Genomic DNA, 19,946 nt, shown 5'->3' on the forward strand with positions numbered 1-19,946 from the left:
GTCAAAACAGCAGCAGGATAATTAAAAAGAAAGAGCGAGGACAGCCGGGTCTCCGCCCTCGTGAGCTGTGAGGCCAGCACGTTTCCTTGGGGAGGGTCACCCCGGGGGGAGGGCCGCCCGGCGGAGCCCCCAGACCCTCCGGTGTCCGGGGTAGGGGCGGAGCTCAGCAGGCAGGTCTCCTGACAGCAAGTCCCGGAGCGGGCTCACCCAGCCCCGCCAGGGAGGAACTGCTTTGCACCAGTGAACCTGCCGGTTGTTAGGGAAGCTTCATCGTTGCTCAGGCCCCGCCTCCTGGGGACCTTGGGGTGCCCTGTGCTTGTCCAGCGGCTCTGGCCACCCCCCCGGCGGCCATCGCGTCCCCTGCCCGCATCTGCCTCCCGACCGGCCCCTTACCTGCTCTTCCCTGCTGGGCAGGATGGTGGCCAGTGAGCCTCCGCCTGGGGCGAGGGCCATGGTTCCTACACGGCCTGGGGCCTCAGAGCAGCTGCTTGGCCCTCGTCACCTCACGAGCTCCCCCCGGGCCCCCGCCGTCTGCCCCCGCCCCGGCCGGGTCCCTCGATTGCAGTCTCTGCAGTTACGACCCTCAAAGCTTAGATGTGGGCAGTGCCTGCGCCCGACACAGCTTGAGACGGGCCAGAGGTGGCCAGTGAGAGGGCCTCGCGGATGCCTCCCTGGGCCCCGGGCCCTCCGCCCGGGAGCTTCCGTGACCCCCTCCCGCTCCCACAGCCGTTCCTTGGTCGAAGCGAAGGCTGCTGCTTGGGGAGGAGCAGCGCCTGGCGCGTGCAGGGGAGAGGGGCTCCTTGCTGCCCTCCGAGTGGCTCGGTGGGCTCTGGTTGACCCTTCGGCCTCGTGTGGACGTCCTGTCCCGCCCTCGGGGCTCAGCGGGGCCGAGCATCTCGTTTCAGACTTTGCCCCGTAAACAGCCCTAAAGCAAACGTGCTTGTCCAGCTTATCTGCTCGCAGGGCACGTCCCGGATCTGCTGGACCTGGCGCCTCCGGGTCACAGGACGGTGTGGCCGGGGTGGGGGTGGGCGGGGAGGCCAGCGGGGCGGCTCGTGCGTGACGTGTGGCCTGAGAGCCACGGGAATCCCTGATGGGTCCCGGCTGGGTGTCTGCAAAGCAGCTGCTCAGGGAGCCGTGGGGTCCCCGGGGAGACAGCGCTGCCGGCAGGGAGCGTGCTGTTCTGTCTCCATCCTTGGGGGACAGAGAGCCACAGACACCCCCCAGGTCCCCGCAGTGTTCCCGCGGGGGGTGATTAGCACAGAACACGGTATCTTGAGCCAGGCTGTACCCAGCGAGGAGAGACTGTTCCCAGCACGGCTCTGCCATGGGGTTGGGTTTCCATCAGGATGCAGCCCTTTGTGTTGCTGCTGCTGCTGGGGGGGCGGTGGGGGGGGGGCAGCTGCCTCCGGCCCCGCGCTGCCCTCCATGTTGTCGCAGCCTCTGGGATGGCTCAGGCCATGGCTATGTGGCTGTGACCTGGACGTGCCTCCCTCCCAGTCCTCAGACCTGGAAGGACAGCACGGCTTCTGCCCAAGGAAGGGGGTGCTGGCCTGAGGCTCACGGGGACCCCTTGCTGTCTTCGCAGCCTTGATGGGAACCTACTAGGGTTCAAAGCAAAAGGTAAAAGGTTATTTAAAAAAGGCCACGGCTGCTGTCGCTGTAGAGGGTTGGACCCGCCACGAGGTCAGGGAAACTTCTGGACAATGCCACTGATTTGGGTGCATGTGGCCTGTGGCACCTCTGCATCCCTTTGCCCGCCGGGCCTCCCGCCCATCTTCTGGGCCTGTGGCCCCCGTAGAGCCCTCAGGGACTCTCCCCTCCTCGCGGCCCCAGCCTCATACCTGCTGACCCCCGGGCGCAAGCCCCTGAGTCTGGTCTGCGGATGTCGGGGCTGCTCAGCTGGGCTGCTGTGGCTGGTGGGCGCTGGCTGCGTGGACGGAACCGCCGCCGTCTGCGCGGTGTGGCTGCCTCTGTCCGTCGGCCCCTGGACTCGTGCGTCTTTCCTTCCCTGGCTCTTCGGTTCCGCCTTCTCCCCCACATGAGGCTTCCTTCATCCCAGCGACCACGCTGTCCCTCCAGCTGCCTCGGGCAACCTCTGGTGGGCACAGCTTTCCTGCCGAATACCACGCCTGAGGTCCCGAAGGGAACCTGGCCTCCGGGGCCACACTCGGTCTGGCAGGACGGGCGCCCGGGGCCTTGCAGGTCACACGTTCCTGCTGGATGATCCACCTCTGTAGGGGCCTCCTCTGCAGCCCTCAGGGAGCCCACCCCATGCCCCCAGTGCCCGTTCTCTGGCCATCACATCCCCAGCACGGCCGGCCCACACTGGAGGCCCTGCGGGCAGAGGCTATGCTGGTCCGGTCCCCTTGGTGCCCAGTGCAGCGCGGGGAGCCCGGCCTCGGCTGGTCTGTGTGTACTGCCTGCGGGCCCTGGCAGCTGCGCTCGCCCCGAGGGCGTCGTGCCTGCCCTCAGCACCCGGAGCAGGAGGGCGCTCAGCCCTGGCCCTCAAAACCACCGCCCCTCAGCCTCAGTGGGGGGCCAGGCTCCATCCTGCTGGTCACCCCGCCGCCCCTGGCCCCCTCATTTCTGTCCTTAAAACAGCCCGGTGGATGGGCCAGGGTGGGGAAGCTGCAGAATGAACAGTCAGCCTCACGACCCCAGCGGCTGCGAGGATGACACGCGCCTCTGGGCGCAGCCTCGAGGCCGTTCCCCAAACTCACGGGGACTCAGGCCGGCCTCCAGGTTGTGAGCCGAGGACCCCGGGCCAGCTCAGCACCCTCCAGAGTGGGAGCCCCTGACCCTCTTCCACACCGAGAGCCTGCTGCCAGTTCCCACCCTGTGCCCCCGGATGCACAGCGGGGTGCCCTCCCCCAGACCTCAGAGCCCCCCGGGGTTTAAATCTGTCAGCTCCCCGCCCCGAGCCTGGCCATGTGCAAAGGGCCCCGCCTGCTTCTGTGCACAAGACCTCGGCGCTCCCGCGAGGCCTGGCCGTTGAAAGTGCGCCTGGCTGCTGGGCATGCCTGCCCCATGCTGTCACTCCCCTGCCCTGTGGACGTGGCTTCCCATGAGCCACGCACGGGCAGGGGTGGCTGTGGGCCTGGGCGCTTAGCCGCTCTGGATTCAGCCCGTGTCCAAGTGCAGGTTCGGCGAGGACCCCCCTTGGTGTCCCTTGGCGGCTCGAGTGGGCGGCCTGGGTCCCACTGAGACCTTTCCAGGGCTCAGGAGATGCCACGGGGGGCAGAGCCCAGCCACGTGGCCTGGGGGCTTGGAGACCCCTGGGGACGGGAGGCTCTTGGCAGAGGGAATTCAGTCGGCACACTCTAAGTACGAGGAACAGTGGCGAGAACGGCACCGTGTCACCTGGGCCCCAGGACACCCTGCACAGTTCCTGTCCCCGCAGCCCCGTGTTGTTGCGTCTTCAGAGCCGAGGACGTTTCCTGCCTCAGCACAGCCTCATTATCACGGGAGAACATTGAGAGCAAAAGTTTGGAGCAAGAGCAGGGCTTGTTCTGGGTTCTGGGTCGGAATGCGTGGGTGAGTCACTGGCTGCGGCCACCCCAGCGCCACGGGGGACATCCCGGCTCTGCTGTCAGGGGTCTGGAGGACATGAGGCCAGGACCCTGGACCCGGGACGCCGGGGAGGAGCCGCCAGAGGCAGGCGAGGGGCAGAGGAGAGCCCCTCCAGGTGGCAGGAACGTGCAGAAGCTGTGGCGTCCGGGTGGGTGGACGTGCTGGAGGTGTGAGGTGTGCGTGGGTCTGTGGGTGGCCTGGTCACATTGGACCCTTACGGGGCGACCCGCGTGGCTGGGCTCCATCTCAGTGGCCCCTGCCGACCTGTCCACCGTGCCCAGGAGAGGTCAGGGACCCAGCGACGTGCAGCCCACGTGGGAAGCTGAGGACGCCCCGTGGCCCTGAGGACTGGGAAGTGCCCTGTGGGGCTGACGAGGGCTGGGGGCCCAGGCCCCCCAGGAGCAGCGCCTCCCTCCGCTGCCCACCCTGCAGGCAGCGCAGGTGCGGGAGTTGGGGCGGCCGTGGCTGAAGGGTTCAAACTGCACTCCTGCCTTTCTTCCCCGAAAGACAGCCCCACCTAAGCGCGCGGCCTGCCCTGGCCAGCTGTGTCCTGTTGTCCAGCCCGCGCCCAGAGGCTGGTGATGGCCAAGGGACAGGCCCCTCCCAGCTGCTGACGCATGACAGGCGCGTCATTGGAGGTACGCTGGGGTGAGCGCCCTTGGTCACCTGAGCTGGCGACCTCTCCCAAGCCTGGCCCGGCAGACTGTCACCCCAGTCCATGGAGACGGGCCTCTTTCTGGATGACCTGCGAGGGAGCCCGATTAGGCGAAGCATACATCTCAGCGCAGCGCTGGCCGACGGGGGACGGGGCAGCCGCAGCCTGGCTCCGGCTCTGCCCATCTGGTGGCCGCCGATGGGCCCCACGGCCCCGTGACACCTCGAGGCCGCACCGGCGCCTGGCCGTGCCCGCCCTTCTGTGCAGGGGTCCGCAGGAGCCCTGCAGCCCTGGGAGGTCCCGGCCCTGTCACTGTGCCTTGGGCAGGTCTGTCCGTTTCACCTGGAAAGCAGCTGCGGGAGTATTTGTCTGTCGCCTGCTGCTGCCTCCCTGATGCAGCCCAGGTCTCGGCTGACCTTTCCAGCCCAGTCAGTGGCCTCCTGGCAGTTGCCACCACCGTCTACCGTCCGGGACTGGGGACCAGACCCCAAGGGACGGAAGCTGGCCACACCTCACCGCTGCTGCGGTCTGGGGTCCCAGGGCCGGTGAGCGGACAGGTGGCGCAGTGGGTAACGGGACCGCCGCAGAGGCCCTGGCTCCTCGCTGTCAGCGCCGCGTCCTGCCGCGCCTCGACTGTGGGACGTGTCCCCGAGGGTCCCCTGCCGTCTCCTGGTTTGTCTTTCCTGCCCACCCTCCTGGGGGTCGCACCGCAGGGTGGGGGGGGCCTGGGCGCTCAGACCACTGAGGGCCTGTCTGCCTCCAGCCCAGCAGACGCGCATGCGCACGGCACCCCTCGGCTGGGGTGCAGGAACCAGCCGGGATCCGTCCCTGCGCTGCCCACCCCGTCTGCTCTCAGGGTCTCCGTGCAGAGGCAGGGCGAAGCCGGCATGCTTGCCCGTGTACAGCCGGGGCGGAAACCAGGCTGGGGGCCTCGGGGGGCTTCCATGGCAACGAGTGTGCTGTGTCTCGATGAGACAGCTGCCCCGTGACCGTGCGTGTGGTCAGAGCTCACTTTGCATTAAAACGGGTACATTTTCAGCACATGTGAATTTCGCTTTTACCTCTAAATCTGCCCTCACATCACCTCCCTGCTAACAGAAGCCAGTCTAACCTCAGAGGGAAAAAGGAGGAGCAGCTGGCGGCGGCGGTGCTGGTACTGAGTTGGTGCTGGGCGCGTCCCTGCCCGACCCCCCCCCCCCCGCCCCGCGCTGCCAGGGAAGGCCCGGCCGTGTTCGGAACCCACATGTCTGGACAGCCGCCAGCCCAGCCCGGCAGGTCCGAATTTCCCCTCTGAGGCTGGAGTTCACGTCAATATTGACCAGGAAGGCAGCCCGCGTTTTTTGCGCTGTATTGGGTTATAGTTGAGGAGCCGCGCACTCCTGGGCTGTGGCTTCTTCAGGTGGCCTGGTTTTATTTAGAGCTTAAAGCTGCGTGTGGCCCACACACTGTCGGTGCCATAGGAGACCGCATTCGGGTCCGTCCCGAGCGGGTCTTCAGCGGAGAACCCGCTCTCCTTCCCCTGCAGTGACTCCTGACAAAAACCTGAGAGCAGTGTCGGGTCTGCTTGGTGAGGCCTGTCACTGGACACGCCGGCCCGCTGAGAGGCCACGTGGCTTCCTTCAAGGTGGGCACGGCGCCCGCCTCGGCCACCGCACTGCCCGTCCCGGGGCCAGGGAGAGAGAGCAGGTCACACTGGACGGTCTGCGTGACGGGTCCTCCCGAGGGACGTGCCAGCCGCGAGCCCCTGGGCCCTGCCCCGACTCCCGCAGGGCAGGCTGCACCGGCTTCCACCCAGGCCCCCGCCTGACCCGCTTCTGAGTTGGCAAATGTGCCCGAGCCGCCTGTGAGGCTGGGGGCAGAAGGACCCTCCCCGGCCCCTAGCCCCCTTTCGGGGCTCCCAGGGGTGGGGCCTGTTCCGAGGCCCCCGCTGCAGAGCCAGGGCTGCAGGGCTGTCTGTCTGCCCCCTGGGCGGCGGCTCCGTGGGGGCCGGGCCTCTGAGCCCCTTTCCTTCCCCCATCTTGTCCTTCTACCACTGCCCCCAAAGGCAGGACAGGGGGCCACCAGGCAGAGCGTGACCGATGGACAGACGCGGTGTACAAACAGCGGGCCTGTTGGGGGCCAGTGCTGGGGGGGGAGGGCACCCTGTGTGGGCGGAGCCTGGGGGCGGGTGGGCGGGCGGGGTGGGGGGGGCAGCAGTGGGCGAGGAGGAGCGCGGGACCCGGGGGCGGGAGTGGGATGGGCTGCCTGGCGCCCCCTCAGCTGGACCCCAAGCTTTGCCTCTCCTTCCTTATTTAACGTAGGTGGTTTGTGGCTGCACGGGAGGCGTGTGGAGAGTCCCAGGGCTGGAGGTACCTTTGTGGCGCAGCGGAAACCCACCCAGCGAGCATCCGTGAGGACGCAGTTCCACAGAGGGCCTCGCTCAGAGGGTGAAGGATCCCGCGTTGCCGTGAGCCGGGGTGTAGGTGGCAGACGCGGCTCGGATCCGTGATGCTCCGGCTGTGGTGGAGGCCGGCAGCTGTAGCTGCGGTTAGACCCCTAGCCTGGGACCCTCCGTCTGCTGCTGGTGCAGCGGTAATGAAGACAGAAAGACAAAAAACGTCTGTGTATATTTTAAAACATCTTTATCATGTTAAATGTACATAGAATTTGCCATCTTAGCGTTTCTGTGACAGCAGGTCTTGGGCATGTTGCCTGCGCCCAGGCTCACGCTCCTGCCCGGCCCCCACTCCAGCCAGCGGGTGGGTCAGGAGTTCCCCAAGCCCACTGTTGGCCTCCGGGGGAGGGGGTGGGCGGGGCCGAGGGGCCTGGGGGGCGTTTGTGCTGGCAGAGGGCGGTACCCCTCCCCAGGAGGTGACCGCCGTCTTGGTCGGTTTGCTCTCTGGTGGTGCTCGTCACGGTGTATCTAAGACCTGAGCGTGTGACTCAGGGTCTCGCAGGTTCTCCAGCATGTTTCATAGCCGCGGGCTTATGCTTCGATTTACAACCCGCCCGGTGTTCATGGTTGTATGTGGTCTGAATTACCGGCTCTAACACGGGCTCTAGCAGCAGCTCACTATTATTTTGTGTGCGACACCCGGTGCCATGATCCCCTTTCTCCTCTGAACAAGCTGCCGTTGCACTTGTCACAGCCCCGGGTCCCTCCCACGTGGGGTGAGCTCTGGGCTCTGTCTGTCTGTCTGTCTGTCCGCAGTGCTGAGCTCTGGGCGGTGACACAGCCCCAGCCGTCGGCCCCGCCTTGTTCTTCTTTTTCAGTTGTTCCGTCATTCTAAGTTCTTGGCGTTTCCGTGCGCATCTTACGCTGGCGACCGAAGGCCGGCTGGGGTTTTGGTTGGGGCAGCGCCGAGCCTACAGACTCGGTGGGAGAAGGACGTCTGGGTGAATTCCGAGTTTTCGGACCGTGGGCCTGGGCGTCTCTCTGTTTATCCTCGAGTCCTCAGGCCGTCTTCACCGTGAAAACCTCACTTGCTCACGATTCTCTTCCTTTCAGCACGTTGTTGGATTCCATTCGCTCCTTTGTTAACGTGTCGTCTGAAGCTTTTGCATTTTGTTCGGAGGGCGCACTTCCCTCTCGTTTTCTTGTGATGTTTTCGTGGCGGCATCAGGGAATGCGGGCCTCCCTGAGCGAGCTGGGGCGCTCCCTTTCCACTTTCGGGCATCGTCTGTTCATGCTTGGCTTTACGTCTGCCTTAAACGTTTGTGCTGCCCTCTGGACTGGAGCTTTGTTTGTGCCACTACGTTAAAATACGTTGAAGGATGTAGTGCTGGCCAGGCTCTCTGCTTGTTTTTCTGAGCGAGCTTTGGTGATTTGTGCTTTTTAGCTTTTTTTTTTTTTTTTTTTTTTTTTTGTCTTTTTGCCATTTCTGGGGCCGCTCCCGCGGCATATGGAGGTTCCCAGGCTAGGGGTCCAATCAGAGCTGTAGCCACCGGCCTACGCCAGAGCCACAGCAACGCGGGATCTGAGCCATGTCTGCGACCTACACCACAGCTCACAGTAACGCCGGATTGTCAACCCACTGAGCAAGGGCAGGGACCGAACCCGCAACCTCATGGTTCCTAGTCAGATTCGTTAACCACTGCGCCACGACGGGAACTCCCCTCTTTCTTTTTTAACTGAGATAAAATACGACAGAAATGTTTCCCTCGTGACCATTTTTAAGCGTACGGTTCAGGGGTATGAAATGCATTCTCATCATGTGCAACCCTTGCCACCGTCCACCCCCATAACTCCTGGTGTCTTACAGAACCGCACCTCCATAGACATTAAACCCAACTCCCCAGCCCTTGGCAGACACCCTTCTGTTTCTGTCTTCGAGATTTTGACGACTCGGAGCGCCGCGCAGGAGTGGAATCACGCAGTGTTTGCCGTTCTGCGATTGGCTTCACTTAGCACCATGTCCTCAAGGCTCGTCCACACTGTATCTTGTGCGTTTTTTCTAAGCTACCAAACGCACGGGCACTTCTACCCTTCACCATCTCCAGACTCTGGTGATGCCGTCTGGATGGCGAGAACCTGGGGCTTCTTCCTGAGCAGTCCGGCCCGAGGTTTAATCTGCTCGTCTGGCTTCACTGGCTCTGCTCTGCTGTTCGCCTGTCCTCTGGCCAGATGTTCCGCTGACATGGGTCTCCTTCTCTCCTTTGTCTAGTTTCTTGTGGGAGCTGAGCCCCGTGGCGGACCTTCCTTCTTTCGCTCCTGTGGGCGTTGACGGCCATAAGCCCCCAGCTCCGCCGCCGCAGCGGCAGCCCACACACGCGGGCACACACGCGGGTACGTTGTGCTTTCATTCTCATTCCATTCAGGGTCCCCCTAGTTTCCCTTTGACCTCTTCTTTCTCCCCTGAGTTGGCTTTTGGAAATGCGATACTTAGTTTCTAAATGTTTGGGGATTTCTGGTCAGATCTTTCTGTTATTAGTGGTCCGAGAATACACTTTGTGTCGCCTGGAATTCTTCTGACTTAGTTTTTGTGCCTCCTTCTGTCTCCGGCAGTGTGGTCTGTCTTGGTAAGTGTCCCATGTTACTTGAAACTAGCTCGTTTGGGGCTCTTTTTCTTGTATGGTTGTACCTGCCGCACATGGCAGTTCCCAGGCGTGGGATCAGCGTGGAGCTGCCGCTGCCGGCCTGCACCGCAGCCACCGCAGTGCCAGTTCCAAGCCACATCTGCGGCAGCCCACGCTGCCGCCTGCAGCAGCGCTGGATCCCTAACCCACTGAGGGAGGCCCCGGACTGAACCTGCGTCCTCAGGGAGATGAGTCAGGTTCTTAACCTGCTGAGCCACAGTGGGAGCTCATTTTGTGCTGCTGTCGAGGGGAGTCCTTTACAGGGTCGGTCGACCACGTCGGTTGATAGTATTCAAGTCTGGATCTTGTTCTATCCATGCTGAGAGAGGGGTATTGAAATACTGTCTCTCTTTTGCAGATGGATCCGTTTTATTTCAGATGCTGTCAGATCAGGTGTGGGGTGCGTGGGTATTTAGAATGGTCATGTCCTCTTCGTAAATTATAGTCTTCTTTATTCTGGTAATAATACTTGCTCTGAAATCTGCTTGGTCTGAAATTCATACAACCCCGTGGCCTCCTTCGGACCCGTGTTGGCAGCATGTCGCCTTTAGCTGATGTGCACTCGTGTCAGTGAAGTGTCTCTCGCAGCCAGTGTGCCGTCGGATCCGGCTCTTTCAACCCAGGCTGATGCTCTCCGTGCTTTACCTGAGCTGCTGGCCGTCAGCATTCAGTGACACCGACACGGTTATAGGGTTAAGTCAGCGTCCTGTACTCCTTCGTGCCAGTGTCTGGAAAGCGCTTATCCGGTTCCCGGTAGTTTCTGGCGAGAGGCTAAACCCCATCCATCTTGGTAGCAGTAGAACAGACGAGAACCACACCACTCTGTGCTCAGCCCGTGTTCAGTGTCGTCTGAAGTCTCAGAGGTGCCTTGTTACAGCTGGTGTGTTTGAATCAGGGGCCAGATAAGGTCCCACACTGCGCTGCGTTGACAAGGTGGCCGGACCCGCCTCACCCAAAGCTGCGTCCCGTCCCTTCTCCCCCCCTTATTTATTGAGGAAAGGGAGCCGTTTGTCCCGTAGGAGTTTCCGCGTTCGAGCGAGTGTATCTTGTGATGCTTTTTAAGACATTCCCCTCGTTTCCTGAGCCTGAGGCTGGATGTAAAGACCTCTTGGCGAGTGTCTGTGTGCAGGTGGCGTTGGTGGACTTGCCCATGTGTGACTCTGTGCCCTGCACGACGGCTGGTGCTCCGCCTCTTACGCCCGTCCCAGCGCGTCGGGAGGCGCTTCTCTGCGTGACCCTCGAGGTCACGTCCTCTGTCCTGTCCTTGGTGATGGCGTCGCCTGGGCCCTTACTTCATTTGGGGGTGTTTCCATTTCGTTGTTCCTCCTGACTTGTCGGCCGTGGTTTGGTTCCCCTGAAACACAGCGCGTTAGCAATGGCGGGTAAGCGCTGCATTCCCCCCTTTTTAAAACTGCGCCCCTTTAAGTGTTGCTTTTGAGCCTGACGTTTTCCCTGGGGCGCTGACATTTCCAGAGGCTTCTGTTATCGGGCTCAACATCTTGCGTGTTTCCTATTCTAGACCTGGACTTGGCCTCTGGACCAGGAGCTCTGGTGCCTTCAGTGGCAAATGCTGTGTAGACACCACAGTCTGGGTGCCAGGGGCGCCCAGTGAACCTGGAGTGGCCCCTTCCTGGGGGGAAACGTAGGCAAGACTGTCTTTGGCAGATCACAGCCATGTCCCATGGGATCTGTCTCCTGGAGAAACGGAAATGAAAACGAAAATAAACAAATGGGACCTAACTGAACTTGAACGTTTTTGCACGGGAGTTCCCGTTGCGGCTCAGTGGTAATGAACCCAACTGGTTTCCATGAAGACGCAGGTTTGAATCCGGTGTTGCCATGACCCGTGGTGCAGGTCCCAGACATGGCTCGGATCCTGCGTGGCTGTGGCTGTGGTGTAGGCTGGTAGCTGTAGCTCCAATTTGACCCCTAGCCTGGGAACTTCCATGTACTGCGGCTGTGGACAAAAAAAAAAAAAGTTATTGCTCATAAACAATGAAGGGACAGCTACAGATTGGGAGAAGACATGTGCACGTGACAGCAGCAACAAGCGGTTAGTCTCTCAGACCTACAAATAGCTCATACAGCTCAACATCAAAAGCAGACAACCAGGAGTTCCCTGGTGGTTCAGTAGGTTAAGGACCCAGCATTGTCACTGCTGTGGCTCGGTTTGGTACTGTGGTGCGAGTTGAACCCCTGCCCCAGGAACTTCCCACATGCTGTAGGTGCAGCAAAAAACCCCAAACAAACCCTAAAAAAACAAACAGCTCAATCAAAAAAAAGAGAAGACCCAAATAGATCTAAATAGTCTAAAGGGCCTCTGAAGGAAAGGCGTCCCCTCTCCCCAGAGAGAGAGGGCCCAGCCCTGGAGTTCAGACACCTGAGTCCTCAGGTCGTTTTTGGGCTCGGCTTGGTCCCCACAGCTGCCCAGGCATGTCCTGGAGGTGGGAGGACCATGGGGTCTGGCCAGTTAGGGCCCTGGGCACCCAGGGGATGGCCTTGGCATGTCATGAGCAAAGCGTCAGCCAGGGTAGGTAGGGAAGCTCAGATACACCAGGGATTGGGTTTTGAAGAATCGGCTTTGTCCAGCTAGGGTGCGTCCGCGGTCGACCGCACACGCCGTGATGCAGTTTGGGTCCTGACCAAGGCGTGTGCCTGCCACCGCCACCCTCCCCAGCTCAGCAACCTCTGCTTGCCGCTGTGGGTGGGCCCTGCCGCCCAGGCCTCCTCCAGGATGGAGGTGGGCGGGCGGCTCCCTGCGCTCCGCCTGAAGGCCCTCTGGGTGGACGGCGCGGTGGCCAGGGGTCCCCTTCAGCGGGCGGCCCGCTGAGGCCGAAGGTGGAAGGCGCCTGCTCCCGCTGCGCCGCGCTGGACGGCTGGGCCACCGCTCCAGGGGGATCCCTGCCCCCCCCGCCCCCGCCCCCCCTCCCCTCGCGGGACAGGCTGGGCACGTCTGAGGGGGGCTGATGCTCCCAGGGGGCGTGAGGGTGTGAGGCCCTTGGTGACTCGATCAGATTTGAAAGCATCAGCTCGTTGGTTGGGAGGGAAAGCCAGTGGTGATTCTGTAGAGCTGTGTCTTCAAGCCCCAGAAGCAAGGGGAGCGGAAGGAAGGCCAGCGGGCGGGGGGCTCTGGGCAGCAGGGCGAGCCGAGGGCCCGAGGGGCCTCCCGCTGCCCCTCTCTGGCCGAGACCCCGCCGGGCCTGGCCTCTTCACGCGCTCCTGGCCCCCGGTCCCACCCGCTCCCAGGCTTGTTCTGCACGTTGAGCTCCGGTGAAAGCACCGAGACCGGGAGCTGCCGCGTCGGTGCTTGTTGCATTGGTGGCATCGGCCTCTTCGGCCCGCCCCCTCCCCTGGCCCTGCGGCTTGAGTCCGGGGTGCACGTTTGCAGCCAGCTCGTTCCCCTGGCCCAGCACTTGGTCCACTTTGGCGCCACGGCCGGTCACCCTGCAAGAGCCCTTGGTCCAGCGGCCTGGAGGGGACGTCCCCCGGACCCCCGGAAGGGGTGCGTGTGATGCGCTTGTTGTGTTTGGTGGAAGAGGTTGCTTCTAGGAGGACCCTGTGGTCCATCCGCCCAGGCCTGGCCCGGGCGCCGGGCTGAGGCCGAGGATCCTCCCTCCCTCCCTGGGACAGGGGTTCGGGCCTCAGGGCAGAGGCGGACCCCCCGCCCCGCAGGCGTCTCACGGGGCTTCTCTCTCTGCAGGTCGCCAGATGGGAACACAAGACCCGCAAGCTGAGCAGGGCCTTCGGGTCACCCCGCCTGGCCTGCTACACCCTGGGCGGCGCCATCCTGCTCCTCAACTTACTGCGCTCCCACTGGTAAGGCCCTGGCAGGGGAGGGCCGGCCAGGTGGGTATCGGGTCTGAACACATGGGCTGCAGCGCCCCCCGCCCCCCGCGCCGGGGCCAGGAGACTCCTGTCGGCAGAGGAGGCCCAGCCCCCGCAAGGGGTGCACGAGGCTTAGGGTATGTGGGGGTCGGGCGTCAGGTGGCAGCTGGGATGTGGACGAGCAGGAGCCCTGAGGTGCTGGGGGGCCTCCCCCGCCCCCCGCCCCAACCAATAGAGCTCCCCAGGAGCAGGCCTGCAGTGAGCTTGCGGGGCAAGGGCAGGGGGACCCAGGTGGGCCCTGAGGTGCTGCACACAAGCCCCGCCCAGTCGCCTGTGAAGACCCGGGTGGGGGCGGGGGCCCAGTCCCGGCCGCCCAGTTCCCGTGGGGTGGACCTGCGGCCAGTGGGGGCCTGGGGGCCGGAGGAGGTCTCCAGCCTCCAGCGTCTTCGAAGGGCCCCCAGGGCAACCTCGCTCCTTCGGGTGGTGACCCCGTGTTCACAGGGCAGCTCACCCCCAGGGGAGGGAAGACAGGGCTGTGCCGGGGCGGGTGCGGGGGGCGGGGGGGTGCCTGGAAGGCGACGTGATCCTCGGACACGGTCAGTGCAGCGTCAGAGCCCTAAGTTCCAGGTGACTTTCCAGGGGGTCACAGGAGAACTTGGGTACATGCTTACTTCAGTGGGTATTAGAGGAAGTTTCTGTGTGGTGCAGGGAGTTAAGGATCCAGCATTGCCGCAGCTGAGGCTCGGGTCCCAACTGGGGCACAGGTTCGATCCCTGGCCCAGAAACTTCACGTGCCAGAGGTGCAGCAACCCCCCCCCCCACAAGTAAGCCCATTGGGTGCCTACTGTTGTGGGTAGTTCTGCTTGGTGTGGGCTGAGGTGTGAAGAGGGAGGGGTCACCAAACTGAGACAGTGTGGCTGTGGCCGCATTGTCCCACCCCCACCCCCTGCATGGTCCGTAATGCACTGACGGCCAAGAAGCTGGGGGCCTGCAGGTGAGCCCCACCTGGAGCAGGCAGTCAGCCTCTCCCTGCTGCCCGCGCACCCTGCCCCTTCCAGCATCTGCCAAAGCTGCCTGCTCCGTGGCCTCAGCTGCTGGGTCCCAGGGCTGCCCAGAGGCCAGGCCGGAGGCGTGGTAAGCTGGCACAACACTGGGTGTGCACGACCCTGAGCCAGTCCCGGCGGCTCAGCCTGGACTGCAGGTGACCCTGAGCCCAGGCAGCAGTGGGGCTGGGGTGGGGGGAGAGCCGGGGGTGTGGGCGGCGTGACCGGTGGCCAGGTGTGCCCTGACACACGTGTGCCCGTTTGACAGGTCACCGTGCAGCGTCCTGTTTGCTGTTCACACAGACCCTTCCATCTTCCTCCTGTCCCCCTCCCTCACTTTGGGGGGGAGGGAGGGGGGCCGCTTTTCCTCGGGTTGATGAATAGGCGCTGTACCCCGTCCTGCCTGGCGGTGCCGCTGCCAGGGAGATGCTGGGGGCGGGGGGCGGGGGGCTCTGCTCTCCAAGGGCTGAACGGAGCTGGGGAGGCTTGCAGGGAGGCGGCTTTACCATCACCTAGGTACCAGGGGGGCGAATGAATGGTGCTTCTGCTGGAAGGAGCCTGGCAAGCGGCGGAGGGCGGTGGGCGGCCGGTGGACTGCGCCGCTGGGAAGTACCTGGCACAGGGCGAGTGCGGGTGGCTGCCCCACCTGATGATCGGAGCGTCGGGCGTGTGGAGGGGGCGTGCTTCTGGAACATACGGGCACTTGCTCCTGCGCCCGCCTGCTCTGAGGCGTCCCCGCCGGTGCGGCGCCCCGTGGGGCCCGAGGCTCGAGGGCAGTTGGAGGGCCGGGCCGCTAAACCCTCAGGCCGCCTCCCCGCTCTCCTGCCGCGCACTGAGCTCGAGAGCCCGCGCTGGCTGCGCCGGGGGCCGGGGCCGGGGGCGGGAAGGGCAGGGGCCCCGGCGGGGTGCTGACGGGTCCCCGCGCCCCCTGCCGCGCAGCTTCACGCAGGCCATGCTGAGCCAGCCCCAGATGGAGAGCCTGGGCGGCCCCACGGGCTACCGCCTGGGCCTGGCGCTCCTGGGCGTGGGCAGCGTCTTCGTACTTTCCAGTTTCCTGGCGCTGGGCTTCACCGGGACCTTCCTAGGTAAGATCCCCGAGGCGGGGCCGTGGCAGGCGGGGAGCCGGGCCGGACAGCGCCGCGGCGGAGGGGGCGGAGGGACCCGAGGGGCCCGGCGGCTCAGGGACGGAGGGCACAGCGGCCACTTCCCTCCCACGAGTCACCCCAAGGCGGGTTTCCGTGCCACTGCCTGAAGGTCCGCCGGGAAAAGACTCCCGCAGCCTCGCGCTCTGTCCCCAGGCGGCGGTGACGCCACTGCCCCTGCCCTACTTGAGCCTCGGGGCCCGAGGGACGTCCAGGAGGGGGCGGGCCCGGCCGTGGCCTCAGCCCGCACGCTGTGCCCGGGTGACGCTGTGGCCAGGCCTGCGCTGGCGCCTGCGTCCCTGGGCCTCTCGGGATGCGGGGGAAGGCGGGCTCTGACCGGAAGGGAGGCGGCCGAGGGACAGGCCCTCTGTCGGAGCCGCAGGGCGGCAGCGGCGGCCGGGTGGGTGGGGCTCCCTCCGACCCCGGGCCCCGCCGCCTCGTCCACAGGCGACTACTTCGGGATCCTCATGGAGGCGAGAGTGACCCGGTTCCCGTTCAGCGTCCTGGACAACCCCATGTACTGGGGCAGCACGGCCGTCTACCTGGGCTGGGCCCTCATGTGAGTGCCCGCGTCGCCGGGGGGCCCACGGACACCGCCCTCCCTCAACCCCAGGGAACGGAGACACCCTCGGCCGGGTTGTCCCTCTCCAGAGGGGGCTCCCTGGACAACCCCATGTACTGGGGCAGCACGGCCGTCTACCTGGGCTGGGCCCTCATGTGAGTGCCCGCGTCGCCGGGGGGCCCACGGACACCGCCCTCCCTCAACCCCAGGGAACGGAGACACCCTCGGCCGGGTTGTCCCCTCTCCAGAGGGGGCTCCCTGGACAACCCCATGTACTGGGGCAGCACGGCCGTCTACCTGGGCTGGGCCCTCATGTGAGTGCCCGCGTCGCCGGGGAGCCCACGGACACCGCCCTCCCTCAACCCCAGGGAACGGAGACACCCTCGGCCGGGTTGTCCCCTCTCCAGAGGGGGGCTCCCGGGGGGCACGCGGGGCTCGAGACAGCAGGCCTGTGGGCCTGGCTGGGGCTCATGGGCACGGAGTTTCTTGAGATTTTCAGGAGTCACAAAATACTCTTTTGAATTTGTTGTTGTTGTTGTTGTTTTGCCTTTTCTGGGGCCGCTCCCGCGGCATATGGAGGTTCCCAGGCTAGGGGTCGAATCAGAGATGGAGCCTCCGGCCTACGCCACAGCCACAGCCACAGCCACAGCCACAGCCACGCAGGATCTGAGCTGTGTCTGCCACCTACACCACAGCTCATGGCAGTGCCGGATCCTTAACCCACTGAGCAAGGCCAGGGATCGAACCCTCAACCTCATGGTTCCTAGTCGCATTCGTTAACCAGTGCGCCATGACGGGAACTCCTCTTTTGAACTATTTAAAAATGTGAAAACGACCCTTGGCGCTGGAGGCTGCTGGCCCTGGGCTGGAACGTCCGGCCAGAAGGCCCGAGGGCCAGCGGGGAGCTGCTCTGTGCGCCCAGCCAGGCCGCAGGGGTCCGTGCCCCACAGACCATGTGCCTGTGTCGCCGGGCAAATGGCCCCCGGGTCACCGAGGCCGGCACAGGGAGCAGCACGGGCTTCCCTGCGCCCTCCACAGCCGTCCCGTTTGTCCACTTTCTGCATCGGCTCTTCTTCCATGGAAGGCGGGGCTTTGCTGCACCTGCAGCGCGAAGGAGTTCCCGGGCCAGGGACGGAACCCTCGCCAGCACAGTGACACCACCCACTGAGCCACCAGAGAACTCCCCCGAGAAAGTCCTTCCCTTCCGTAGAAAGTGTTCTTTTTTTAACACTTGAAAACGTGCCTGGAAGGTTGCAGGTGCTCCAGAGAAGGCGGCAGGACCCAAAGAACAAGTCTCCGTGGAGCCCCACCCAGAGCAAGAGTCCCCTCCAGGCAGCCCGGTATCCAGGCCTGGGCTTTGAGTGACACCTGTGGGTCTGGCTGGGACCCCAGCCCAACTTCGGACCCACCTGCCTTCAGCCCAGCCCCTCACCTGGTCTCTGGCAGCGGCAGCCAGCAGTGGGGGGGCAGGCTCTGCACCCCGACACACCCACTCCCGAGCAGCTCCCACCTGAGACTGGCAGGGTGGAGCCCATGCAGGTCCCCCCTGCAGCCCCTGCCAGCACACCCACTGTTCCCTCCCACCCACCTTCTGGACCCAACTTCAGGTGCCCCTCCTCCAGGAAGCCCGCCCTGCACACACTCGCCGCCAGCACACAGTCTGTGCTCTGCTCAGACTGGGCTCCGGGCTGGAGGCCACCCGTGGGTCCTCCGTGGGCCCAGCAGGGCCCGACACCCGGGAGTGAGAGGCCAGCCCCTCAGGAACACGTGAGACCTCGGGCGGCGGGGCTCCCGCAAGCCCCTCAGTCATCAGCCCTGCGCCGATGAGGAGGGGTCAGCTGTGCTGGGGACGGAGCCCTTGGTCCGAGCCCTCGTTAGAGGAGCCGTCACCCGGGCTGCCCGACGCTGAGCCAGCACGGCCGCCCCCGGGCCTCCGCAGCCCATCTGTCCCCCTCCTGGGCCCCGATGGGGCTTCCTGCTGCCCAAGCAACCTGCCCTTGGGGGCCCCGGAGGCCCAGGGACAGGGGGATTCCGGGGGACACATTAGCCTGAGTGAGCCACCCCCTCCCCAAGATGTACGGCGGGGTCCCTGGGACCAGCTCGAGGCCAGCTCTGGGCGGCGGCATGCGGGTCACCCCAACCTCAGTTTCCTCATCTCCAGGTGGGCAGCCACAGCCACACGGTGCTCAGGTGTGGCAGCACTTGGCTTTTCTAAGAGCCGGACCCGTGGCGTATGGAGGTTCCCAGGAGGCTAGGGGTCAATTGGTAGCCACAGCTGCTGCCTGCCTGCGCCACAGCCACGGCCACGCCAGATCCGAGCTGCGCCTGCGACCTGGCCCTGCCGGATCTCCGACCCACAGAGCGAGGCCAAGGATCAAACCCGCATCCCCATGGATGCTAGTCAGCTGTGTTTCCGCTGAGCCACGACGGGAACGCCTGGAGGCACTGTGCAAGGGGAGCCTTGGCATGGCCACAACGCAGAGGCTGCCTGGTTCCGCCCCAGGCCCTTGCCGGGCTGACCTGGGCTTGGCCAGGTCGGCGGCAGCAGCTGGCCTCTGTGGCTCCAGGTTAACTTGGCTTCCCAGGGCCGGGGTCGTCAGCTTAGGGGTACTGTGGCCCCAGCCCTGGGGTCTCCCTGGCTACGGTGGGGAGGCTCTGGTCATTCCAGGAGGTAGGGAGCAGAGCCTCAGGAGGGCAGATGTCACTTCAGCCCCAAAGTGCCCATGGCCTTGGCATCGCCATATGGCAGTGCCAAGGGCCAGGTGGCTCACTCCAGCTTCGAGGTTGACTGAACGGAGCCCACGGAATGGGAAGTGGGGTTTTCGTCCCTGTCCCCGGATCCCCTAGACAGTGTGAGGCCCTGAGTGGAGGGAGGAGGCAGGGCAGAAGGTCCCCGAAAGGTATGCGCCCCTCTGCCCAGGGCCCCTGGCCTACTGCCTCATGAAGGAGGTGGTGCTGGGGGCACAGAGCCTCCAGGGGGCCGTGCCCGCAACCGGTCCTGGGCTCCTGTCCCTCCCCGACTGTCTGGACGCAGGGGACCAGCCCCTGCGGTGTCACTGCAGAGAGCCCGTGAAGGGTCCACTGGACACGCCACCTGGCTGGGGGGCCCCGGGCCCATTTCTAGGAAACAGCCTGAGAAAAGGACACTGGCCACGCGGGTGACTTGGGGAGGCTGGTTATTCCTTCCTCCCCTGTCACTCCTGCTCTGCCCTGAGCTCCCGGCCGGGCTGGAGCACCTGGGCCTCGGGTCAGGCCCGACCTGGGGACCCCCGTCCCAGAGAAGGCCGGGGGGGCGTCACCGCCGGGCCTGCCCCTGACCGGGCGTCTCTCCACAGGCACGCCAGCCCCACCGGCCTGCTGCTGACGCTGGTGGTGGCTGCCATCTACAAGCTCGCCATCCTGTTCGAGGAGTGAGTAGGCGGCATCCCGGGCCCGGGGCTGTGTCCGCTGTCAGAGTGACCCGGCCGCCAGGCCACGCCCGACGGGAAGCCTAGAGCGGGCACAGGGTGGCCCGAGGGCTGGGCGGGCAGTGCTGGACCCTCCTGGTCCCACACGGACCGCTCCCTCGGCCCACCTCGGGTTAGGGGGCCCGGCTGTCAAGCTCGAGACCAGCTGACCAGAGCCCCTCCCGCCTGCAGGCCCTTCACCGCCGAGATCTACCGGCAGAGAGGCTCCCAGGCCCGCAAGAGAAGCTGACGGCGCCCCCGGCCCTGAGCACCCCGCCCTGCGAGAAGGAGAGGGCGCCAGGCACAGGCGTCCAGTGCCTTGGAAACGGCCTCTGGGGCCCTGGACGGGCGCCGTGTGGTCCCCGAGCCCCCTGCCCTGCTGCCGCCACGTCCTGACTCGCCAATAAAGGCGCCTAACACCAAGCCCCACCGTCTCTGTCTGTCCGGGTCGGCGAGGGGGGCCCTGAGCTGGGAGGGGCACCTCTATCCACACTGGACGGTGCCCTGCACAGGCCCTGTGGCCTCCGGTGCCACCCACCTCCCCCCACTTCTGCTCCTGGGAGCCAGCCCCGCCTCAGGGAGGTGACGTCCCAGCCCTGCATGCCAAGGGTTTCCCAGCCAGGGAAGATGACCGCAGCAGGGTGC

General features: G+C 64.9%; 1 protein-coding gene across 17 annotated transcripts in view; it reads left to right on the plus strand.

Annotated features, from left to right (window-relative positions):
* PEMT (phosphatidylethanolamine N-methyltransferase) overlaps window positions 1–19,724 on the plus strand; it is a 40,576-nt gene extending 20,852 nt beyond the window's left edge. For 6 of the 17 annotated variants that reach the window (XM_084982988.1, XM_021066250.2, XM_021066249.2 and 3 more), the window contains exons 3-7: window positions 12,984–13,099; window positions 15,091–15,236; window positions 15,741–15,852; window positions 19,191–19,265; window positions 19,494–19,724. In XM_084982988.1, the coding sequence (XP_084839114.1) occupies window positions 12,984–13,099; window positions 15,091–15,236; window positions 15,741–15,852; window positions 19,191–19,265; window positions 19,494–19,551 (507 nt within the window). In that variant the 3' untranslated portion in view covers window positions 19,552–19,724. Of the gene's footprint in view, window positions 1–8,871; window positions 8,994–12,983; window positions 13,100–13,816; window positions 13,933–15,090; window positions 15,237–15,740; window positions 15,853–19,190; window positions 19,266–19,493 lie in introns of all 17 variants that reach the window. The other 11 variants (XM_084982982.1, XM_084982980.1, XM_084982979.1 and 8 more) reach the window with 4 other exon arrangements.
* Window positions 19,725–19,946: the final 222 nt, after the last annotated feature.

The sequence above is a fragment of the Sus scrofa genome, chromosome 12 (genome assembly GCF_054392235.1).
Source record: "Sus scrofa isolate SSC_HxYL_T2T_F1_AM1 chromosome 12, Sscrofa_HxYL_maternal_Yorkshire_Landrace_v2.0, whole genome shotgun sequence".
Lineage (NCBI taxonomy): Eukaryota > Metazoa > Chordata > Mammalia > Artiodactyla > Suidae > Sus > Sus scrofa.